Source organism: Anomaloglossus baeobatrachus, chromosome 7, assembly GCF_048569485.1.
Source record: "Anomaloglossus baeobatrachus isolate aAnoBae1 chromosome 7, aAnoBae1.hap1, whole genome shotgun sequence".
NCBI lineage: Eukaryota > Metazoa > Chordata > Amphibia > Anura > Aromobatidae > Anomaloglossus > Anomaloglossus baeobatrachus.
The window spans coordinates 132,686,706-132,706,474 of record NC_134359.1 but is presented as its reverse complement, the minus strand read 5'-3'; the positions used below and the strand labels follow the sequence as shown (position 1 = coordinate 132,706,474).

The following is a 19,769-nucleotide window of genomic DNA, read 5'->3' as shown; positions in this document are numbered from 1 at the left end:
ATGTTGCATTTTTGTTCCTAGTAGTTTTTGGTGCACAAAAAAAGTGCAGCATGTCAATTCTTTGTGCCTTTTTGTTCTATGTTTTTAGCCCTTCCAGCCATCAATTTCACTAAAAACAACCGCATAGGACAAAAACATGCAAAAAATGCATGTTATTCCTGTTGCCTTTTCTGGCACTGGGTGCGTTTTTGTAAACAAATGTTCTGCTGTGTGCGCACATACCTTTAAAGTTGCTAGATTTTTGTACGACTATGTTCAAAAATTTTGTGACATTTGATGGTGTTTTATGCTAAAATTATGGTGTGAACATCATAATGAATTGGGCAAAGAAGGAGGAAACTGAGTTTCATATGGCCATACATAATAAGAAACATGAATAATGCACCCAAATATATATATAAATATTTATTATTACAACAATAATTGTACAAATAGGGGCACTGTTATAAACATGGATTGTACAATTATAACAGTAGCTGGAATACAGAAAAGTCAGAGATATCTCAAACAAGGACCTCAAAACAGCAACATGATTATCAGGGTAGTCCCAGCATTAACTAGAGTGATACACAGTACAAAAGTAAATGTATAAAGAAAGCCCTACAAGGCATATATAAGGAAAAAATTCCATATCCTGTGTAAAAATTGGAACGAGTGCTTACTCATATTAAAGTGCTAGTGCAGCCGCCGTATCAGAGGTCCAGTGAGAAAAGAGGGGAAGCCCCGACGCGTTTCGCAGAAGTGCTTCCTTGGGAGGCAGTGTGACCCTGTATTGTGATCCCCATATATATATACTCATAGACAATCATTCGTAATTGCCGTCGTTTAAGCGCCGCATGCGCTGTGACAATACCTGCGTCCTGCGCGTCACTTCCGGGTCTCCCGGCGGAAGTGACGTCCACAAGGGGGACGTCACCTCATGTCGTACGGAGCTCCTCAGTGCGCGCGAGACCGCAGGCAGCACAGGGCATGCGAAATCACGCGCGGCCATCTTGGATACTGGCAAACCTATAGGCAAGTCAAGAAGGCTGCCCATAGCACTAAATTCAGCACGTACGGGCAGAAAAAAACAACAAATCCCCACAATATGCCACCAATCAGAGAACATAGGGGATCAGAAAAAGAAAGCGGGTATGCCCGCCATGATCATAAACATAGAATTTGAAACGGGCCATCATATATGGATTCAGGCGCCCATAGGGCAATCAATCCTGAAATCTCCCACATACAGATTATATAATACAGTGAAAGAAACCTATGGCCACATCAATCCAATGTCAGATCAAGGCAAAGGCAGACCGCCAACAAGTACAAAAGTCCCCCCATGTATAACAGTAAATATCTCACCATATAGAAAAACAATATACATAATGAAGCTACATTACTCCCACATACTAATTTACTAATAGATCCCCCCATCATAATATATAGGCAATTATACATCAATTCAACCGTATAAAGAATTCATGGCAAAAAAATGCTGTATAAATTAATTAGGAGAGCATATCCAGAGACTTGATCATAGGTGACGCTGAAGGGTATGCTGGTACATCCATACTAGGCTTGTCAGGTAGAATAAAAGATATCCAAGATGTTCATCAATAGGTATCCAGAATACGGGTCACATCTCAGAAAACAGAAAAGGGAAAGAAATTAAAATCAAACAAAACAAAAGGGCGGAGCACAAAGAAGTGCTCCACCCCCAGAGAAACAGATACCAGATTATAAAAATGAAGAGAAACTCATTTTCTCATTTAGACCAGTAGGTGTCATGGTGCCAAGGCGAACAATCCTATTGCATTCCCATTGAGAAAGCATCTTGGTGTAATCACCACCTCTTGTCCCCAGATGAACAACATCAATACCCCTCACTCTAAAGTTTTTTGGATCACACCCATGTTCTAATTTATGGTGTCGGGGCAAAGTCTTCATCTGGGGATCATCAAGGTCAATATCCACCGCAGCCAGGATGCCCCTCACATGTTCACGTGTGCGAAACCTCAATTCGTGAGTGGTCAGGCCTATATATATTTTGCCACAACCGCATGTGGCATAATATATAACTTTATCTGTGCGGTAGGTAATATGATGTTGAATCAAGAATTCGGTTTTACCATCTGCCGACACAAAAGAAGTTGCCCTAACCATATTGCGACATGCGATGCAGGATCCGCATGGGAAGAACCCTTTAAGGGTTCCCCCCACCAAAAATGCGGGGCACCCTGGCCACATAGTGTTTCTGAACCAGTTTGTCACGCAAGTTGGGTGCACACCGAGATGTCATCAAGGGACTAGAGGGTAACAAAACCCCAATGGATGGATCCATTTTCAGGACACCCCAATGACGTCTTAATATTGTGCACATCTCCTGCCAATGGTCATTAAAAGTAGAAATGAAATGAACAGGCAAAAAAGACTCTTCCCTTTGTTTGGATTTAGGAACCAATAAGTTGGTTCGTACTGTATTCTGGGCACGCACATATTCATAATGAATTGGGGTTAAAGACATTAAAAACATTTCCATTCCTATTTCCAAGATCCTAGCCCAATATGTAGTAGGGATAATAATAATAATAGTAAATACCTCCAATCAGAAATGTAGTATAATTCTCTGGATTAGCCATGTTGCTTACTTCATATGCAAGGCATTGTACTAGCTTAGGTATCCATGGTTACACACACGAGCAACTAACTGTCACTATATGTATGGTTATAACCATGGATACATAAGATGCTGCAATGCCCTGCACATGAGGTTAGAGACATGGCTATTATCACGAGAAATAGACTACATTTCTAATTGGAAAATTCCAGCAATCCAGTCCAAAGAATATTTGCTTAAAAATACAAAATCTTTATTTTAAATTCAGGCTAAAAAGTCCCTGTAATGGACTTTTTAGCATGAATTTAAAATAAAGATTTTGTATTTTTAAGCAAATATTCTTTGGACTGGATTGCTGGAATTTTCCTCTAAATTACCTGTGCAAGCCTTGCCGACTTTCCCTCCGTGCACGGTCCAAAGTTCAGCGGTCTCCATTGAGCAGTGAGCCGGACAGAACTTTATTGCTTGTTATTTCTAATTGGAGGTATTTGCTAAAATTATTATTGTTATTACACGTACTACATTTTGGGAAAGGATCTTGGAAATAGGAATGTCCCTTTAAATGTTTTTAATGTATGTGGCCCCAATTCATTATTTCCAAGATCCTTTCCCAATATGTAGTAGGTGTAATAATAATAATAATAATAATATTAGCAAATACCTCCAATTAGAAATATATATTATATATATTATCTAATATATAAAGCTGAATGTGTGTATGTGTGTGTGTGTGTGTGTGTGTGTGTGTGTGTGTGTGTGTGTGTGTGTGTGTATGTGTGTGTGCATGTATGTCCGGGATTGGCATCCGCACCGTCGCAGCTACAGCCACAAAGTTTTGCACACTCACACTTCTGGACACCGAGTGCGTCATAGGCTATGTTTTGAAGGGATATTTTAATCCCGCTGTTTACAGTTATTCACCAAAAACCTGCCTCCATTAAAGCAAATGGAGCTGGGAGCCACAGTGCAGCCAGAACTTCAGAAGAATGCGCAGCCACGCTCTTATATGGAATGTTGGCGTGTCACAATGCAGCCAGGGAAAGAGGCAGACATAGACAGGGTAAGAGACAGACACAAAGAGACAGACACAGATAAAGAGACAGACTGACAGGGAAAGAGACAGACTGACAGGGAAAGAGACAGACAGGGAAAGAGAGGGAAAGAGAAAGACAGGTTAAGAGGCAGACACAGACAAAGAGACTGACAGGGAAAGAGACAGACAGGGAAAGAGAGGGAAAGAGACAGACAGGGAAAGAGACAGACAAAGACAGGTAAAGAGACAGACAGAGGGAAAGAGAGACAGGGAAAGAGAGGGAAAGAGACAGATAGGGAAAGAGACAGACAGGGAAAGTGACAGACAGGGAAAGTGACAGACAGGGAAAGTGACAGACAGGGAAAGTGACAGAGATAGATAGACACGGAAAGAGATAGACAAAGAGATAGAGAGAGAGAAAGAGAGATATATACAGAGGGGAAGGCAGACAGAGAATGGGAGAGAAACAGAGAGACAGTTACTATCCCGGGGAGCGCCGGGTGCTATGCTGTGAGGCGAAATTTTAACCCCGCGCGTTCCAATTTACCAATCAATTTTGCTCCTATCTACATAATGGGGAAAAAGTGAAACGAAAAGTTTTGGGGGCAAATTGACAGCTGCCAGATGTGAACAAGAGGGACTTAAAAAATTAGGCGATGGCGCCAAAGAGTATATACCGTACAGTTGCTAAGGTGGGGCCCCGACATGGGATACTCACCGGACTCGGGGGTATGAACACACACACAAAATGGGCCACACACTACCACGTGCTTGAACACATATACCACCCTCAGCACACATTTCACCACACATACACTAACCTCGCCACATAATCGCCCTAAAACATACACAAGTCTGGTATTATCCTTCAAAAATACGGCAGCTGTCAGTCACATGACCTGTCTATATGTGTATGTGTGAGCTAATATATACTGTCAGGGGGAGGGCTTTCTGTTGCCTGGAGATTTATCAGGCTGCCAATAGCAACCAATCACAGCTTACCTTCTATTTTGCTACAGTTAATTAATCTGAGCTCTGATTGGTTAATATAGGCAACAATTTAATAATTACATTTCTATTTGGTTTGTGGTTTTTGTGTGCAGATTACATTTTTGTGAATACATTCTATTTTGGTAACAGCAGTTATTAACTAGTAGTACAGCTAGTATATGTATATATATATATACATATACATATATATACATATACATATATATATATACATATACATATACATATATATACATATACATATACATATATATATATATATATATATATATATATTAGTCCTCCTGATGAGCTATGTCTATTACCTCATGTGCATGGCATTGCAGCATCTTAGGTATTCATGGTTACAACCACTCATATAGTGAGTTACTTAGTTGCTAGTGGTTGTAACCATTTATACCTATGCTGTTATACCCTGCGCATGAGGTAAGAGACATGGCTTTAATTAGTAGAACTATACAACATTTCTTATTGTAGGTATTTGCTGTTATTATTATTTACACCTATTACATATTGGGATAGAAATGTTGAAGAAAGGACTATTCCTTTAAGGAGAGATTACATTTTCTGAATATTGCTGTTTATATGAAAACATGATCAAAAGTTACAGAACATGTAAACATGACTGACATAATAGACCTTGAACGTTTTGTTAAAAACAGACATTAAAATATAAGGAAGATATTTGTCATCATACCAACAAAATGTGTGCCAGTCACCGATGCTCACAAACAAAGCACGCTGTACGGGACTGACGCGCGTTTCTTGGTCTCTATGCTTTGTTTCACTTTCTTGTTTTTATCTTTGCTGCTTTTATATTTCTCTGATTCAGCTCATTTCTGTATTCTTATGTACCAGCACTTTGCTATGCAGGAAATATTACTGGGCATTATGTTATAATGTATAATCAGAAGCTATTGCCATATGACCACGTTTTGTTGGAAAGATGATAGATACCTCCTTATATATTGGTTGTTGTTTTTTTTATAAAATCATCAAGTAAAGTCTATTTATTCTGGATTATCTCTCTGTTTTTGAAGGCACTCCATAGTTTTTCCAATCTGACCATTTTATTGTTCATCCTTGCTCACTTAGGTGTTGACCCTCGATTGATGATACATATATACACAGTATTATCAACGAGATTGTGACTGTAAATATATATTTTATTTAATACTATAAATTGATACAGAAAGAAATTCAACTCCAGGAATAAAAACTGGAAATATCAAATGTGTGAAATGTGTGTTGCACTTCACAGGACATTCTGAAGGTAATAAGCCGGTCACATCATAGGAGCAAAGGAAAGATCAGGTTGGGTTAAGCTGCAGATGTTTTTATGCTTCTCTCCGAGGACAAGAGGAATCAGTGAGGAGGAAGCTTAGCAAACACTTACAGAATAAGCAAAGCCACTTTTTCCCTGGGTGAGCACTTTACTCCACACTGTGAATAAGCATGAAGGGCTGGATGCTGGAGGAACACAAGGCCTTTAACTATGGAGCAACAGCGCCACCCTGAGGACATGTCAGGCAGAGCAGGTGAACGGTGGGCTTATTCAGCACAAATGGTTACAGACACAAAGCAGGGGCTTTATATAGGAACTCTAGGCTGACTGTAACATTAAATGCTCCCAGCAAAAATTGTATCCCCTTACCCTATCTAAATTTTCCTGTAATTAACTATATAAGATAAAGATGAAGATATTGTGGTGCTGAGGCCGCGCCAAGCCTTGACCCGTCCTTACATGCACCCACACAGAAATACTGCTCCTAGTGAAGCCGGCAGCAGGGTACCCCATGCATGGCCCCCAAATAAGCCCTTGTGTGATCCGTCAGAAGATGCAGAAGAGGACCGGAGCGCCCTTGACAGCGGTGAACACCACGATCATTACATAATTTAATGCACCAAATTAGGCCCATTTAGAAGAGATTGGGGGGAATTTACTTCTTTAATGAAAAACCCAGACATTTTTCGTTTTTGCGTATTCATTTTCTTTCAAGAGTCAAAACTTGTTTTCTGTCGGTATAGCCATATGGCGGCTTATTTATTGCCAGACCAGGTGGGTTTTTTGGATGAAACCGTTCAGTTTATCATATAATGTACTTAAAAACAGGAAAAAAAATCCAAGTGCAGTCAAATATTGAAGAAAATAAAAACAAAATGATATCAGTGTTTTGGAGGCTGTTTACACGCCGTGCATTCTGAGGTTATAATGACATGGCCATATAATGCTCCAGGTCAGTGTGATAACGGCGATATCCAACTTAGAACATTTTTTTAAATATTTTAATGGTAAAAAAAAAAATCAGAAATCTTGCAAAAAAATTGTGTGTGTCGCCATTTTTTGTAACTGGAAACTTTTTCATTTTTGTCCGTGGACCTGTGCGAAGCTTTATTTTTTTTGTGCGGACATCATTATTGATACCATTTTGAGGCACTTATGACATTTTCATCATTTATTTATTTTTTAGGGTAAATGTGGGACAACAAAAAATGACAATGCTAGCATTTAAATTATTTTTCCTTTTCACCATATAAAGAATGGAAAACTTTATGTTTTTACTTTTTCAGACATGACAATACCAAATATGTTTGTTTATTTTTTTTTTAAAGGGAAAAGGGGTGTGATGTAAACTTTGTCATACTTTTTATGTTTTTTTAAAAACATTTATTTTTCTAGTCTCTCAGGAGTATTTGAACCTGTGGTCGTTTGATGATTAATACTATATTCTGCAATACTAAATTACTGCTGTATATGGTGAAATTGTGGTTCTAAAATGGCATTACAGGATCCTTCAGCAGACTCCCAGCTGCCATCCTAACAAATTAGCCCTACCCAATCATTAAATTGCTGATTGACAGTGGCAAATTATTAAATTGAAGCATAAGAACAAGCTTCAGTCTCCAGTTACGGGCAGATGTCAGCTGTTTAACACAGTCAGCACCTTATAGCGCATGAAGAAGGCTCAGCGGCTGAGCCAGATTCATATAGCGACTAATGATGGGCGGATCCAGACTGTAAGTGGTTTCAAAGGTAACTGGGTGCCGGACCCAGGATTCCGGGTATTGATCTGGATTCATCACTGGGGAAATTTAAAAAAAAAAAAATAAATAAATAAAAAGGAAAAATAAATAAGATAAGAATGAAGCAAGCGCATCATACTTATCTAGGCTCTGGTGCAGCTGTAACTGCTCCTGCAGCCTCTCCTTCACTTCCTGGGCTGATCATTATTGCTCATCCATATGCACTGCTTTCCCCGCCCACCGGCCGTCTGATTGGTTGCAGTCAGACACATCTCCAGCCTGTGTGACTGTGTCTGCCTGCAAACAATCATAGACGCTGTCTGCGGGTCAGTATCATAGTATAAAAATAAATAAGTATTTGGCGTTGGGTCCCCCTGTATTATGATAACCAGCACAGGTAAAGTCCAAAAAACAGAGAAAGGTGGTGTGCGACAAATGGAATCACCAAACATTATGCAGAAATTACAATTATCTTTATTTGCATGAAACACCAAAATTCTATTAAAAACATGATTTAAACCAACTCCCCTGGATTTTCAAGGGCTAGCGAGAGCTCACTGGACGCCACCGGACCCGCGACGCTTTCCAAGGCTCGGGCCCCTCTCTCGGGACGAACCTGTTCCAGTGCGCCCTGCCTTTCACAAAGAAAAGAGAACTCTCCCCGGGGCTCCCGCCGGCTTCTCCGGGATCATTTGCGTTGCTGCTCTGGGCACCCCCCCACCCCCACCCCCCCTTGTTTATGGGGGAAGGGAAGGCGGCGGGTTCGGGGATCTGAACCAGACTCCCTTTCTATCAGCCGAGGGCGACGGAGGCCATCGCCTGTCCCTTCAGAACGGCGCTCACCCATCGCTTAGGACCAACTGACCCATGTTCAACTGCTGTTCACATGGAACCCTTCTCCACTTCGGCCTTCAAAGTTCTCATTTGAATATTTGCTACTACCACCAAGATCTGCACCCGCGGCGGCTCCGTCCGGGCCCTCGCCCAGGACTTCAGCGCTCACCGCAGTGGCCCTCCTAATCGTCGCAGCCTAGCCTCCGCGGGCGTCGACTGCCGGGTATAGGCCCGACGCTTCAGCGCCATCCATTTTCAGTGATAGTTGATTCGGCAGGTGAGTTGTTACACACTCCTTAGCGAATTCCGACTTCCATGGCCACCGCCCTGCTGTCTATACCAACCAACACCTTTTCTGGGGTCTGATGAGTGTCGGCATCGGGCGCCTTAACCCGGCGTTTGGTTCATGCCGCTTACCAAAAGTGGCCCACTGGGCGCGCACATTACACGCCCGGCTACAGGCCAGCGAGCCAGGCTTCTTACCCATTTAAAGTTTGAGAATAGGAGATCGTTTCGGCCCCAAGACCTCTAATCATTCGCTTTACCAGATAAAACTGGGTCTCTGGCTATCCTGAGGGAAACTTCGGAGGGAACCAGCTACTAGATGGTTCGATTAGTCTTTTGCCCCTATACCAAGGTCATACGACCGATTTGCACATCAGGACCGCTGCGGACCTCCACCAGAGTTTCCTCTGGTTTCGTCCTGCCCGGGCATAGTTCACCATCTCGTATACCCCCCCAACACAAGTAAAGCACACGGCTACAGGCTGCAGCCCCCAGCCGTGCGCTTATCTTGGCTGTGTATCAAAATAGGAGGAACCAAATGTGGCCTTTTTTTTTTTTAAGTTGAAATAATTTAAAAAAATGGCATGCAGTCCTCCACAACTTTGATACCCATCCATGATAAAGCCCGACAGCTGGGGGCTGGTATTCTCAGGCTGGTGAGGCCCATGCTTATTAGGCCACACCCAACCCAAAAATAGCAGCCTGCAGCGGCCCAGGATTGTGTCATCCATTAGATGCGACAATTCCAGCGCTTTATCAGCCCTTCCCGATTGCCCTGGTGCAGTGGCAATAGGGGTAATAAGGTGTTAATAACAGCCCACAGCTGCCACTAAGCCCTAGATTAGACCCCCATTACTAATCTGTCAGTGAAAGTAAACACAAATACCGAAACAATCCTTAATTGAAATAAGATACAAAAAATAGCCTCTTTCACAACTTTATTAACCCCACAACATTCCTGCAGGTCCGACGATTCCAGTTCTGCTACATATCTGAATTCACAGCGCATGATCATGGTACATGGCCGAATGCTGTGAGGTAAGGTAGAGAATGAGCGAGCCGCACAGTCAGCTGTGATGTTATTCAGGTTATCTGCTATCACAGCGGGAGGTTCCCATGGTCCTCCACCTGTGGACCGCAGGTAACCTGACCTCCGTAAACTCAGGTTCACAGACCTGCATCTCCTGGCAGAAAACCACGTTTGTTTTGCTAAGAGATGCAGATTTGGTACTGAAATTTTTGCTGCAAAAAAACATCACAACTGCATCATACCGCATGCAGTTTTGATATATTTTTTTTTGCCAGGAGGTGTAGAATATGTTGTAACACTTTCATCACCAAATTTGCATCTTTTGGCCCAAAAATGTATAAAAAAGGTTTTAATGCCACTTCGGTGCAGTTTTCTGCCAGGAGGTGCAAATTTGTTGCTGAAATGTCTGCACCAGGTTTCAGCACCTGCAGCTCCTGGCAGAAAAAAGTGTGTTATTTTGCATTTTTGGACCAAAAAATGCAAATTTGGTTTTGAAATTTTTACACCATACTCATGCACACAATCTATACCTCCTGGCAAAGAAAAAAACAACACGAGGTAGTGATGTGATTTATTTTTTCCAGGAGGTGTAGAATGGGTGCTGGAATATAGTGAAAAAATTTCTGCAAAAAATCTGCATCTCTTGGCAAAAAAAAACACTGTTTTCTTCCAGGAGATGCAGGTGAGTTCACTGAGTTTAATGAGGTCACCTGAGGTTCTCTGAGGTGAAATTACCTGCGGTCAGAGGTGGACGACTCCAGCTGTGAACGCAACTAACCTGAGTGACGTCACCGCTGATCGCTGCAGCTCATTCATTCTCTGACTGGAGCTCACAGCGGGCAGTCATGTTCCATGTTCACGCGCTGTCAGTTCAGAAGTAGCAAAGCTGGAATTGTTGTGGGACCTCGTGTGAATTACGCAAGACCTGCAGGGGTATTTTGAGGGTTAATAAGAGGGTGTTTTTTTGTATTCTATTCCAAAGAAATAATTTTTTCGGTCAAACTTTCAGCCATGACTTGTAAAGGGGGCTTTACACGCAACAATATCTCTAACGATATCTTGTCAGGGTCACGGAATTCGTGATGCACATCCGGCGTCGTTAGCAACGTCGTTGCGTGTGACACCTATGAGCGAGTGTTTACAATCAAAAATACTCGCCTAATTGTTGATCGTTGACACGTCGTTCATTTTCAAAAAATCGTTGCTGGTGCTGGACGCAGGTTGTTTGTCGTTCCTGAAGCAGCAAACATCGTTACGCGCGACACCCCGGGAACGACGAACAGCAGCGTTCCTGCGTCCTCCGGCAATGAGGTGGGCATGTCGATAATGCGGTTGGTCTCCGCCCCTCCGCTTCTATTGGCGGGTCGCTGTGTGACGGCGCATGGACCTCTCCCTTAAAAAAAAGAGGTTGTTCACCGCCCACTAGGAAGGTAAGTACGTGTTACGCGTCCTAGCGATATTGTGTGCCACGGGCAGCGCTTTGCCCGTGACGCACAAAATGATGGGGGTGGGTGCTTTCACGAGCGACATCACTAGTGATGTCGCTGCGTGTAAAGCAGCCTTAACATAACATCCCCAAGCAGTTTTTAGCCAGTTCTGACTAGCAGCACTAACTTTTTGAAAGTGGATGGAGTTTAAAGGGAAAAGTGTGTGACTGACAAAATCATAATTTACGACATAAAAATAACGTAAATTAGGACAGAAATGTTCTCCATTCTTTTGGTGTACAATAGCTGAAAGACCAAATTCATTAGACGGATTGTTCAGTGTATTGAGTGAGGCCGTGCCCACTAGCCAGGTTCTGGCCGGGAGTATGCCTATCACATATTGACCAACCTACACAGATACCAATGAATCCTCGGCGCAGTGACCTGGGAAGATTCACAAGTCTGCAGTCACAAAGGATAGACTGTACAACCACTTTAAGAAGATACTTTTAATAAATGTGGTGTATCTCACTAAAGTGCACCTTTCATTAAGGAATGCAAAATGCCAGCCCTGATAAATCTGGACCAATTTGATTATTCTTTAGGCCCTGTGCGCACTAGAAAGGATTTTTCTCAAGAAATCTCGAGTGAAAGATTAGCGCACCTGCATTAAAAAAAACCGCACCAACAACACACCAAAAAAGCATGTGTTTTTACCGTGTTTTTGTGCGTTTTTTGTGAGTTTTTTCACAGGTTGGTCCCTGCGTTTTTTAATGCTTTAACAGCAATAAATAATATAGATAGATAATCGATAGATGGCTAGACAGATAGATAAATAGATAGATAATGGATAGATATATAGATAGATGGATAGATGAATAGATAGATTGATGGATAGATAATCGATAAGTAGATAATGGATAGATAGATGTATAGAAAAATTCATAGATAAATGATAAAGGGATAGATAGAGGGATAGCTGGATAGAGAGAGCGATAATAAAGGGATAGACAGATAATAGAGGGATAGATATTATAGCTTTATTTTTTATGTTTGTTCCCCCCCCCCAGTATTTCTCAAACAGCAGTGACCCTGCGGGACACTGCAGTTCTCGCGAGCTGCAATGTGTTCACATTACCGACCGTGAGAAATGATCTGTAGTTACCCCTGCATCCTCGTTACGAGGCTGCATTGAGTACTGTGTGTCAGACTCGGCTGGATGCAAGAGTCGTGGGACCTCGGTGGATTACGCCGAAGCTGTGTGTTTGGGGGGGTTAATAAAGGGGTGAAAGAGGGGGCTTTTTTGTTATTTTATTTAAAATAAAGGATTTTTCGGTGTTTGTGTTTATTCACTTTACTTACAGGTTAATCATGGAAGCTGTCTCATAGACGCCTGCCATGATTAACCTAGGACATAGTGGCAGCTATGGGCTGCCATTAACTCGTTATTACCCCGATTGCCACCGCATCACGGCAAACGGTAAGAGCCGGTAACACGCCGGGACTGTCGCATAATGGATGCGACATTCTCGGGGCAGTGGCGGGCTGATATTCGTGGCTGCGGGAGAGTGGGGGGGGGGGGGCAATAACCCTGGCCCTCACCCTCCCCAGCCTTAGAATACCGGGCCGCTGCTGCGTGCTTACCTTGGCTGGATGGTAAAAATATGGCGGAGCCCACGTTTTATTTTTTTCGTTTTTTATTTTTAATATGTATGTTTGATTTCTATGTGCATTCTATATGTCTGTGTCTGTATGTGAGTGTGATGTGTGTGTTTACTCTTGCTCAATTGCCTCTTCCTGTCATAATGACATCAGCTCCCTGCAAAACGCAGGGCAGTGATGAACATTATGTCCCGAAAAACGTGACGCAGGAAAACACAATGAAATCCACATAATTTGCTACCTGCGTTATTCCCTGCAGTATGTTATGATTACATTACATAGTGAATGGAGTTAAATATCACAAGTACCTGCAGAAAAGAAGTGACATACTCATTACTTTTCTCAAGAAAATCTGCAGAAAGAATTTTCTTGAGAAAAAAATGCAGTGCGCGCACAGCTAATTTTTTTTCCATAGGTTTTGCTGGGGAATTTTTGCAGAAAGGTTTCAACCATTTTCTCAAGAAATTTCTGCAGCAAAAACGCAAAAAAAAAAACGCGGGTAAAAACACAGTGTGCGCACAGGGCCTTACACAGCCCTTGTCCCTTATGTTCTATGAAGTGACAGGACATGAACACTGCGTGTGCTTGGATTTATCAGGTCATTTTAATGATTGGCTTATGGTAAATAGAGTAGTATAATATAAAAATAAAGACAATGTGCTAAAATGGGAGACATTTTTAATTTATCAAACAGTTTTACATAGTTACAAAGCCTGCAGAAGTAGCAGAAATGTTCACAAATTGCAAGAATGATACAAGGTCATTTTCAATCCTAGAAGCCCCTTATAAAGTTCCATTAAATTAGATTTTCATTGTGATGTTCAATCTGCTGAGTTTTATTTGAAAGAACTGAATTTTGATTGCAGGAGAGATCTCTAAAAATATTTTCTTCCAAGAACTGAACTTTTTTATCTTCAGTCATCATTATAAATTGGTTTATAGGAATCTTGAAAAGAAAAAAAAAAAAAAAATAAGTGAGACATGGAGTGGTAAAAATAAAAAAAAATAAAAAAAATCACTATAGTACATTATTCAGCAAATAAGCATTATTGTCTTAAGGGTTAAAATAGAATACACACTGTAGTCACTAAACAGAATTCTTTATTTTGCTCTACTCATTCTCTATGAAGTCGCACAGTGGACTCCGCTATTTCCAGCAGTGCCATAGCCAATAAATGGAGTGGAGGTGAACATGCATGGCCACCACTCTATTCCAACACAGAACAGTAACAGTAGTCGGACCCCCACCAATCCACAAGTTATCAACTATCCTTTGGATAGGAGATAATGTCAATGGGAACCAGTCACATCCAAAAACTCTTTTTACCTGCAGATACAGGGTTAATCTGCATTAAAGTAGTGTTAAAATCTTGGCTGGCTGTCTTACTGGATCAGTGGTTAAAGGGAGAAAATTATCTTATATCCTCCCTGCAGTCGCTTGCTTCCAGTCACTGCTCACTACACAGTGTGGATGTACAGTCATTGCCAAAAGTTTTGAGAATGCTACAAATATTAATTTTTACAAAGTCTACTGCTTAAGTTTTTCTAATGGCAATTTGCATATACTCCAGAAAGTCATAAAGAGTGATCAGCTTAACAGCAATTACTTGCAAAGTCAATATTGGCTAAGAAAATTAACTTCAACCGCCAAAACACATTTCAACATCATTGCATTCCTGCCTTAAAAGGAGCAGCTAACATTGTTTTAGTGATTGTTCCATTAACACAGGTGTGGGTGTTGATGAGGACAGGGCTGACGATCAATCAGTCATGATTAAGGAAGAATGACACCACTGGACACTAAAAGGAGGCTGGTGCTTGGTATCATTGTTTCTCTTCAGTTAACCATGGTTATCTCTAAAGAAACACGTGCAGCCATCATTGCTCTGCACAAAAATGGCCTAACAGGGAAGAGTATCACAGCTACAAAGATTGCACCTCAGTCAACAATCTATTGCATCATCAAGAACTTCAAGGAGAGAGCTTCCATTGTTGCCAAAAAGGCTCCAGGGCGCCCAAGAAGGACCAGCAAACGCCAGGACCGTATCTTAAAACTGTATCAGCTGCGGGATCGGACTACCAGCAGTGCCGAGCTAGCTCAGCAATGGCAGCAGGCTGGTGTGAGTGTTTCTGCACGCACTGTGAGGCGGAGACTGCTTGAGCAAGGCCTGGTTTCAAGGAGGGCAGCAAAGAAGCCCCTACTCTCCAGAAAAAACATCAGGGACCGACTGATATTCTGCAAAAGGTACAGTGAGTGGACTGCTGAGGACTGGGGTAAAGTCATTTTCTCAGATGAATCCCCTTTTCGATTGTTTGGGACATCTGGAAAATAGCTTATTAGGAGAAGAAGAGGTGAGCGCTACCACCAGTCTTGTCTCATGCCAACTGTTAAGCATCCTGAAACGATTCATGTGTGGGGTTGCTTCTCAGCCAAGGGAATCGGCTCACTCACAGTCTTGCCTAAAAACACAGCCAAGAATAAAGAATGGTACCAGAATGTCCTCCAAGAGCAACTTCTCCCAACTGTCCAAGAGCAGTTTGGCGCCCAACAATGCCTTTTCTAGCAGGATGGAGCACCTTGCCATAAAGCAAAGGTCATCACTAAATGGCTCATGGAACAAAACATAGAGATTTTGGATCCATGACCTGGAAACTCCCCAGATCTTAATCCCATTGAGAACTTGTGGGCAATCATCAAGAGACGGGTGGACAAACAAAAACCAACAAATTCTGGCAAAATGCAAGCATTGCTTATGCAAGAATGGACAGCTATCAGTCAGGATTTGGTCCAGAAGTTGATTGAGAGCATGCCAGGGAGAATTGCAGAGGTCCTGAAGAAGGGTCAACACTGCAAATATTGACTTGCTGCATTAACTCATTCTGTCAATATAACCTTTTGGTACTCATAATATGATTGCAATTATATTTCTGTATGTGATGTAAACATCAGACAAACACAATTAAAAACCAGAGGTCAACAGATCATGTGAAAATAGAATTTTGGTGTCATTCTCAAAAGTTTTGGCCATGACTGTAAGCACTATCCAGCACGTTGATTGACAGCATGCTCTGCAGTGTATGTATGTAGAGTGTGTGCAGCAAAGCCTATATGAGGTTCAGTATGGGCAGGATATAATGTGGCTATGTCCACCTATGAAATCAAAGAACGTCATACCAGTCCAAGACTTGAGTACATTTCTGGTAGCCAGAAACACAAACACCTATTCGTTATGTTGTGTTTTTGTCACATTTTTTCACCGGTGTTTTGTGAGAAAACCTAGTGGCAGGAAAGTGAATGAATTTCCTGAAGTCAAAGGCACACATTGCAGATTTCACCCACACTAATGAGTGAAGAAAAATCAACAAAAGAAACAAAAGTAAAGAGCGACAAAAACACAACAAAAAGGAGGCAAAAATCAGCATATTTTAAGCAGCATTTTACCCCTAACACATCATTAATTACAGCAGAACTTTCTGCTGCAAATCCTGAACATATGCACATATGCTTACGTTGCGTGCCACTCTTAATGAAGGGGAATGCCGGAGGTACAATGTGCCACATTCACTGACACACACACAGAAGCTAAATACAAGCCGGTTTTCTAGCATTAAAAGTCGCGCAAATTAGTGTAAGCAACATTTACACAAACTTTGTTTTTGGGATTCCCTAGGCACTTTGACTGGACTAAATTAATGTCCAAAATTAAACCAGCTGTATTATTGATACTAAGGGAAAGAGTAGAACCCCAATGGTTATTATGGGATGCATCTGGGTTCTGTTATGTCCAGTTTTAGGGCAGAAAATAAAAGTTCTACGTGCTGCTCTATTTCTTTCCATTCTAAATATGGAAGCAGAGGAACCCAGATACGTCCCACAATAATTAATGAGGTCCCTATACGTCTATTTATATCAGTTATGCAATGGATTCATCTCTAACATTAATTCCATTTGTCTGTTTCTAAAAACGGAAAAGGCAAACGTAACGTCAGAATGCAGGTGTGGAGGAGCCTATAGCCAAGATCAGACGGCCATAGACCACGGTCCTTGTACAAAGCACAATGCATAGACTGGCTGCTGGTTTCCTAACCTGGACTAAAGTTCAGGTCAGATGTGTGGACGGTCGGAGAATTCTGCTTTTTCATGAACTGTGACATTTAGTTGTCAAAACTTGGCCCACAGCGCACCATTTTTTTTTCTTTTTATTTCATTTAACTGTTTAAAGGGTTTATTCAAGAAAATGTAGTTTTTCTTCTCATGGTGCTAAGAACTTTCCTGCCTCTTCTGACCGGCACCGGCTCAGAATGATCACAGACCTGAATTTGCCTGCGATTCAGCTTGTTCACATCACAAAGCAGCTCCTCTGCTTCTGGGCTGCTCTGTTGACAGGGTGTCACTGCCAACTGACAGCTAGCTCTCTGCAGCTAGACAGCGGGAGTTGGCTGTCAATCAGCATAACATTGGCTGTCACGATCCATCAACAGATGAGAGCAAAAGCGAAGCTGATGCTCTACCGACATGTCACTGGAAGCCACATGAGCAATATGTGACTGTTCTGGGCTGGCAGAGATCAGCGCTGGACAGAAGAAACAATAACTACTACCTGCTCGTTAGTTCTTAAAGGGAACCTGTCACCAGATTTGACGACTATAAGCTGCAGTCATCACCACTGAGCTCTTATATACAGCATTCCAGAATATTGTATACAAGTGTCCAGGCCGCGCTGTATAATGAAAAAAACACTTTTATAATACTCACCTAAGGGCCAGTCAGGACCGATCGGTGTTGCTGCTCTACGATCCGGCGCTTCACCTCTGCTGCGATCTGTGTGCTCCTTCTACCCATCCCTCAGTGTGGATGATGCGTCTACGTCATCCACACAGGCAGATATTGCGGTACTGCGCAGGCACACTCTGATTTGCCCTGCTGAGGGCAGATCAAAATACTGTAATACGCAGTTGCGAGGAAAGGCTCAAGACCACCCGCGCACGTACACTATAAAACTTTGAACTGCCCTGAGCAGAGCAGATCAAAGTGTGCCTGTGCAGGACCTCAATGCCGGCCAGTGTGGATGATTTAGGACGCGTCATGCATATGGACCTCAGAAGGAGGACGACGGCGATCACCATAGAGAAGAGGTGCCGGACTGGAGAGCAGCGACACCCATCAGACCGGACCGCCCCTTAGGGGAGTATTATAAAAGTGTTTTTTACATTCTACACAGCAGCCAGGGCTCTAATATACAGTATTCTAGAATGCTGTATATAAGGGCTCACTAGTGGTGGCTGCAGCTTCTAGTTACCAAATCTGGTGACAGGTTCCCTGTAAAAAGGTTGTGCAGTCTAAAATTACGTTTCACTTTATGTGACTGCAGAATTGTGAATCCTCATAACGCAAGCAATGTGCACTGTGAGGATTCTCCGGTGTCAGAGCCGGAAACGGCAGTCATGTGGCCAGAAGTATAAAATATGCAGCCTCCGACTAGGGCATACCTTGAGAAGAGGGACCGTTCCTGAGAAACGTCACATGCCAGGATCATGTGTATTCAGCATCGCTTCTGGCCGGAGCGCTCTACACACTGACAGCTGCACATAGGAGACATAGGAGTACGTGCCTGCAACCTAATCTCACTACGGACTATATGCTTAGACCTTTCAGGTATGACACCTCAACATTAAGGTAGCTATGTATGATTTGGCTGGTGTTATGCAATATCTATGTGTCCAATGCAGAACTAAGCACTTTTAATAGTTGTACTATACCTTATGTGCCCTTGATTATTATTATGTTTATTATTTGGAGAAGCTGCTGTTACCTCAATTACTGAACCCTTTTTCTATGTATGCGGCATTTGAGTCATTACCTATACTACTAGTAACATAATATTGCTGAAGCACAATATTTATTCTTGGCAGATCACCCCACAGAATCCGCTTCTGCCAGCAGCTCGGCCTCTCTTGTTCTTTTATCCAATTACTGGCGTAGCGCCAGTGTTCTCTTTATTGATATTCTGACATCTGCAACTCCAATTTTTTGTCCATTGAGCCAAGGTCCTTTTTTCGTGCCGTGAGCTGATGCTTTAATCGGCATTCTTAGGGTACAAATAACATTTCCCTTCCTTATTGTATTTTGGGGAAGTGCTGTAACAGAAGAATGGCAATTCTAGTATTAGGATTCCTCTTTTCTTTTTCACGTTTAAAGTACGGTTTAACTCCTTCACCCCTGGGCGATTTTCCATTTTTTGTTGGCATTTTTTTCTCTCTTTCTTTCTCTGACCCATAACATTTTTATTTTTTCGACAATATAACCATATGATGGCTTGTTTTTGTGGCACAAGTTGTACTTTTGAATGACTCCATTCATTCTTCCCCATAGCGATAGGAAAAAAAATTCAAGTGTGCTGAAACTGTCAAGTGCAATTCCACAATGGTTTTTTTTTTCCATCATGTTCATTATATAGTAAAACGGACCTAGGATTATACTTACTCAGGGTTCCCTTATTCATTGTTAGCATGTTAAGGCCCCTTTACACACTGAGACTTTCTAGCGATCCCACCAGCGATCTCGACCTGGCCGGGATCACTGGAAAGTCTCTACATGGTCGCTGGTGAGCTGTCAAACAGGCAGATCTGGCCACCAGCGCAGCAGCAATACGAACCTGCAGAACAACCTCACTGGAAAGGGAACGTTAGCACACCTATGAGCTGGTTCGCTAATGATGTCGTTGTAACGGTGTCAAAAACACAGATACATGCTGCACAGCGGGAAAGAAAGGACCAAAGAATGGTCCTGAACGACTTGTAGCGATCAGCGACCTCACAGCGGGGGCCAGGTCACTGATGTGTGTCACACACTGCAATGTC

General features: G+C 42.2%; 1 protein-coding gene across 2 annotated transcripts in view; it reads right to left on the bottom strand.

Moving 5' to 3' along the window:
- Positions 1–13,571: 13,571 nt before the first annotated feature.
- The window catches only part of FASTKD2 (FAST kinase domains 2), an 81,430-nt gene continuing 75,232 nt past the window's right edge, over positions 13,572–19,769 (bottom strand). For both annotated transcript variants that reach the window (XM_075317715.1, XM_075317716.1), the window contains exon 12: positions 13,572–13,854. In XM_075317715.1, coding sequence (XP_075173830.1) covers positions 13,705–13,854 — 150 coding nt within the window. In that variant the 3' untranslated portion in view covers positions 13,572–13,704. The remainder of the gene's footprint in view (positions 13,855–19,769) is intronic.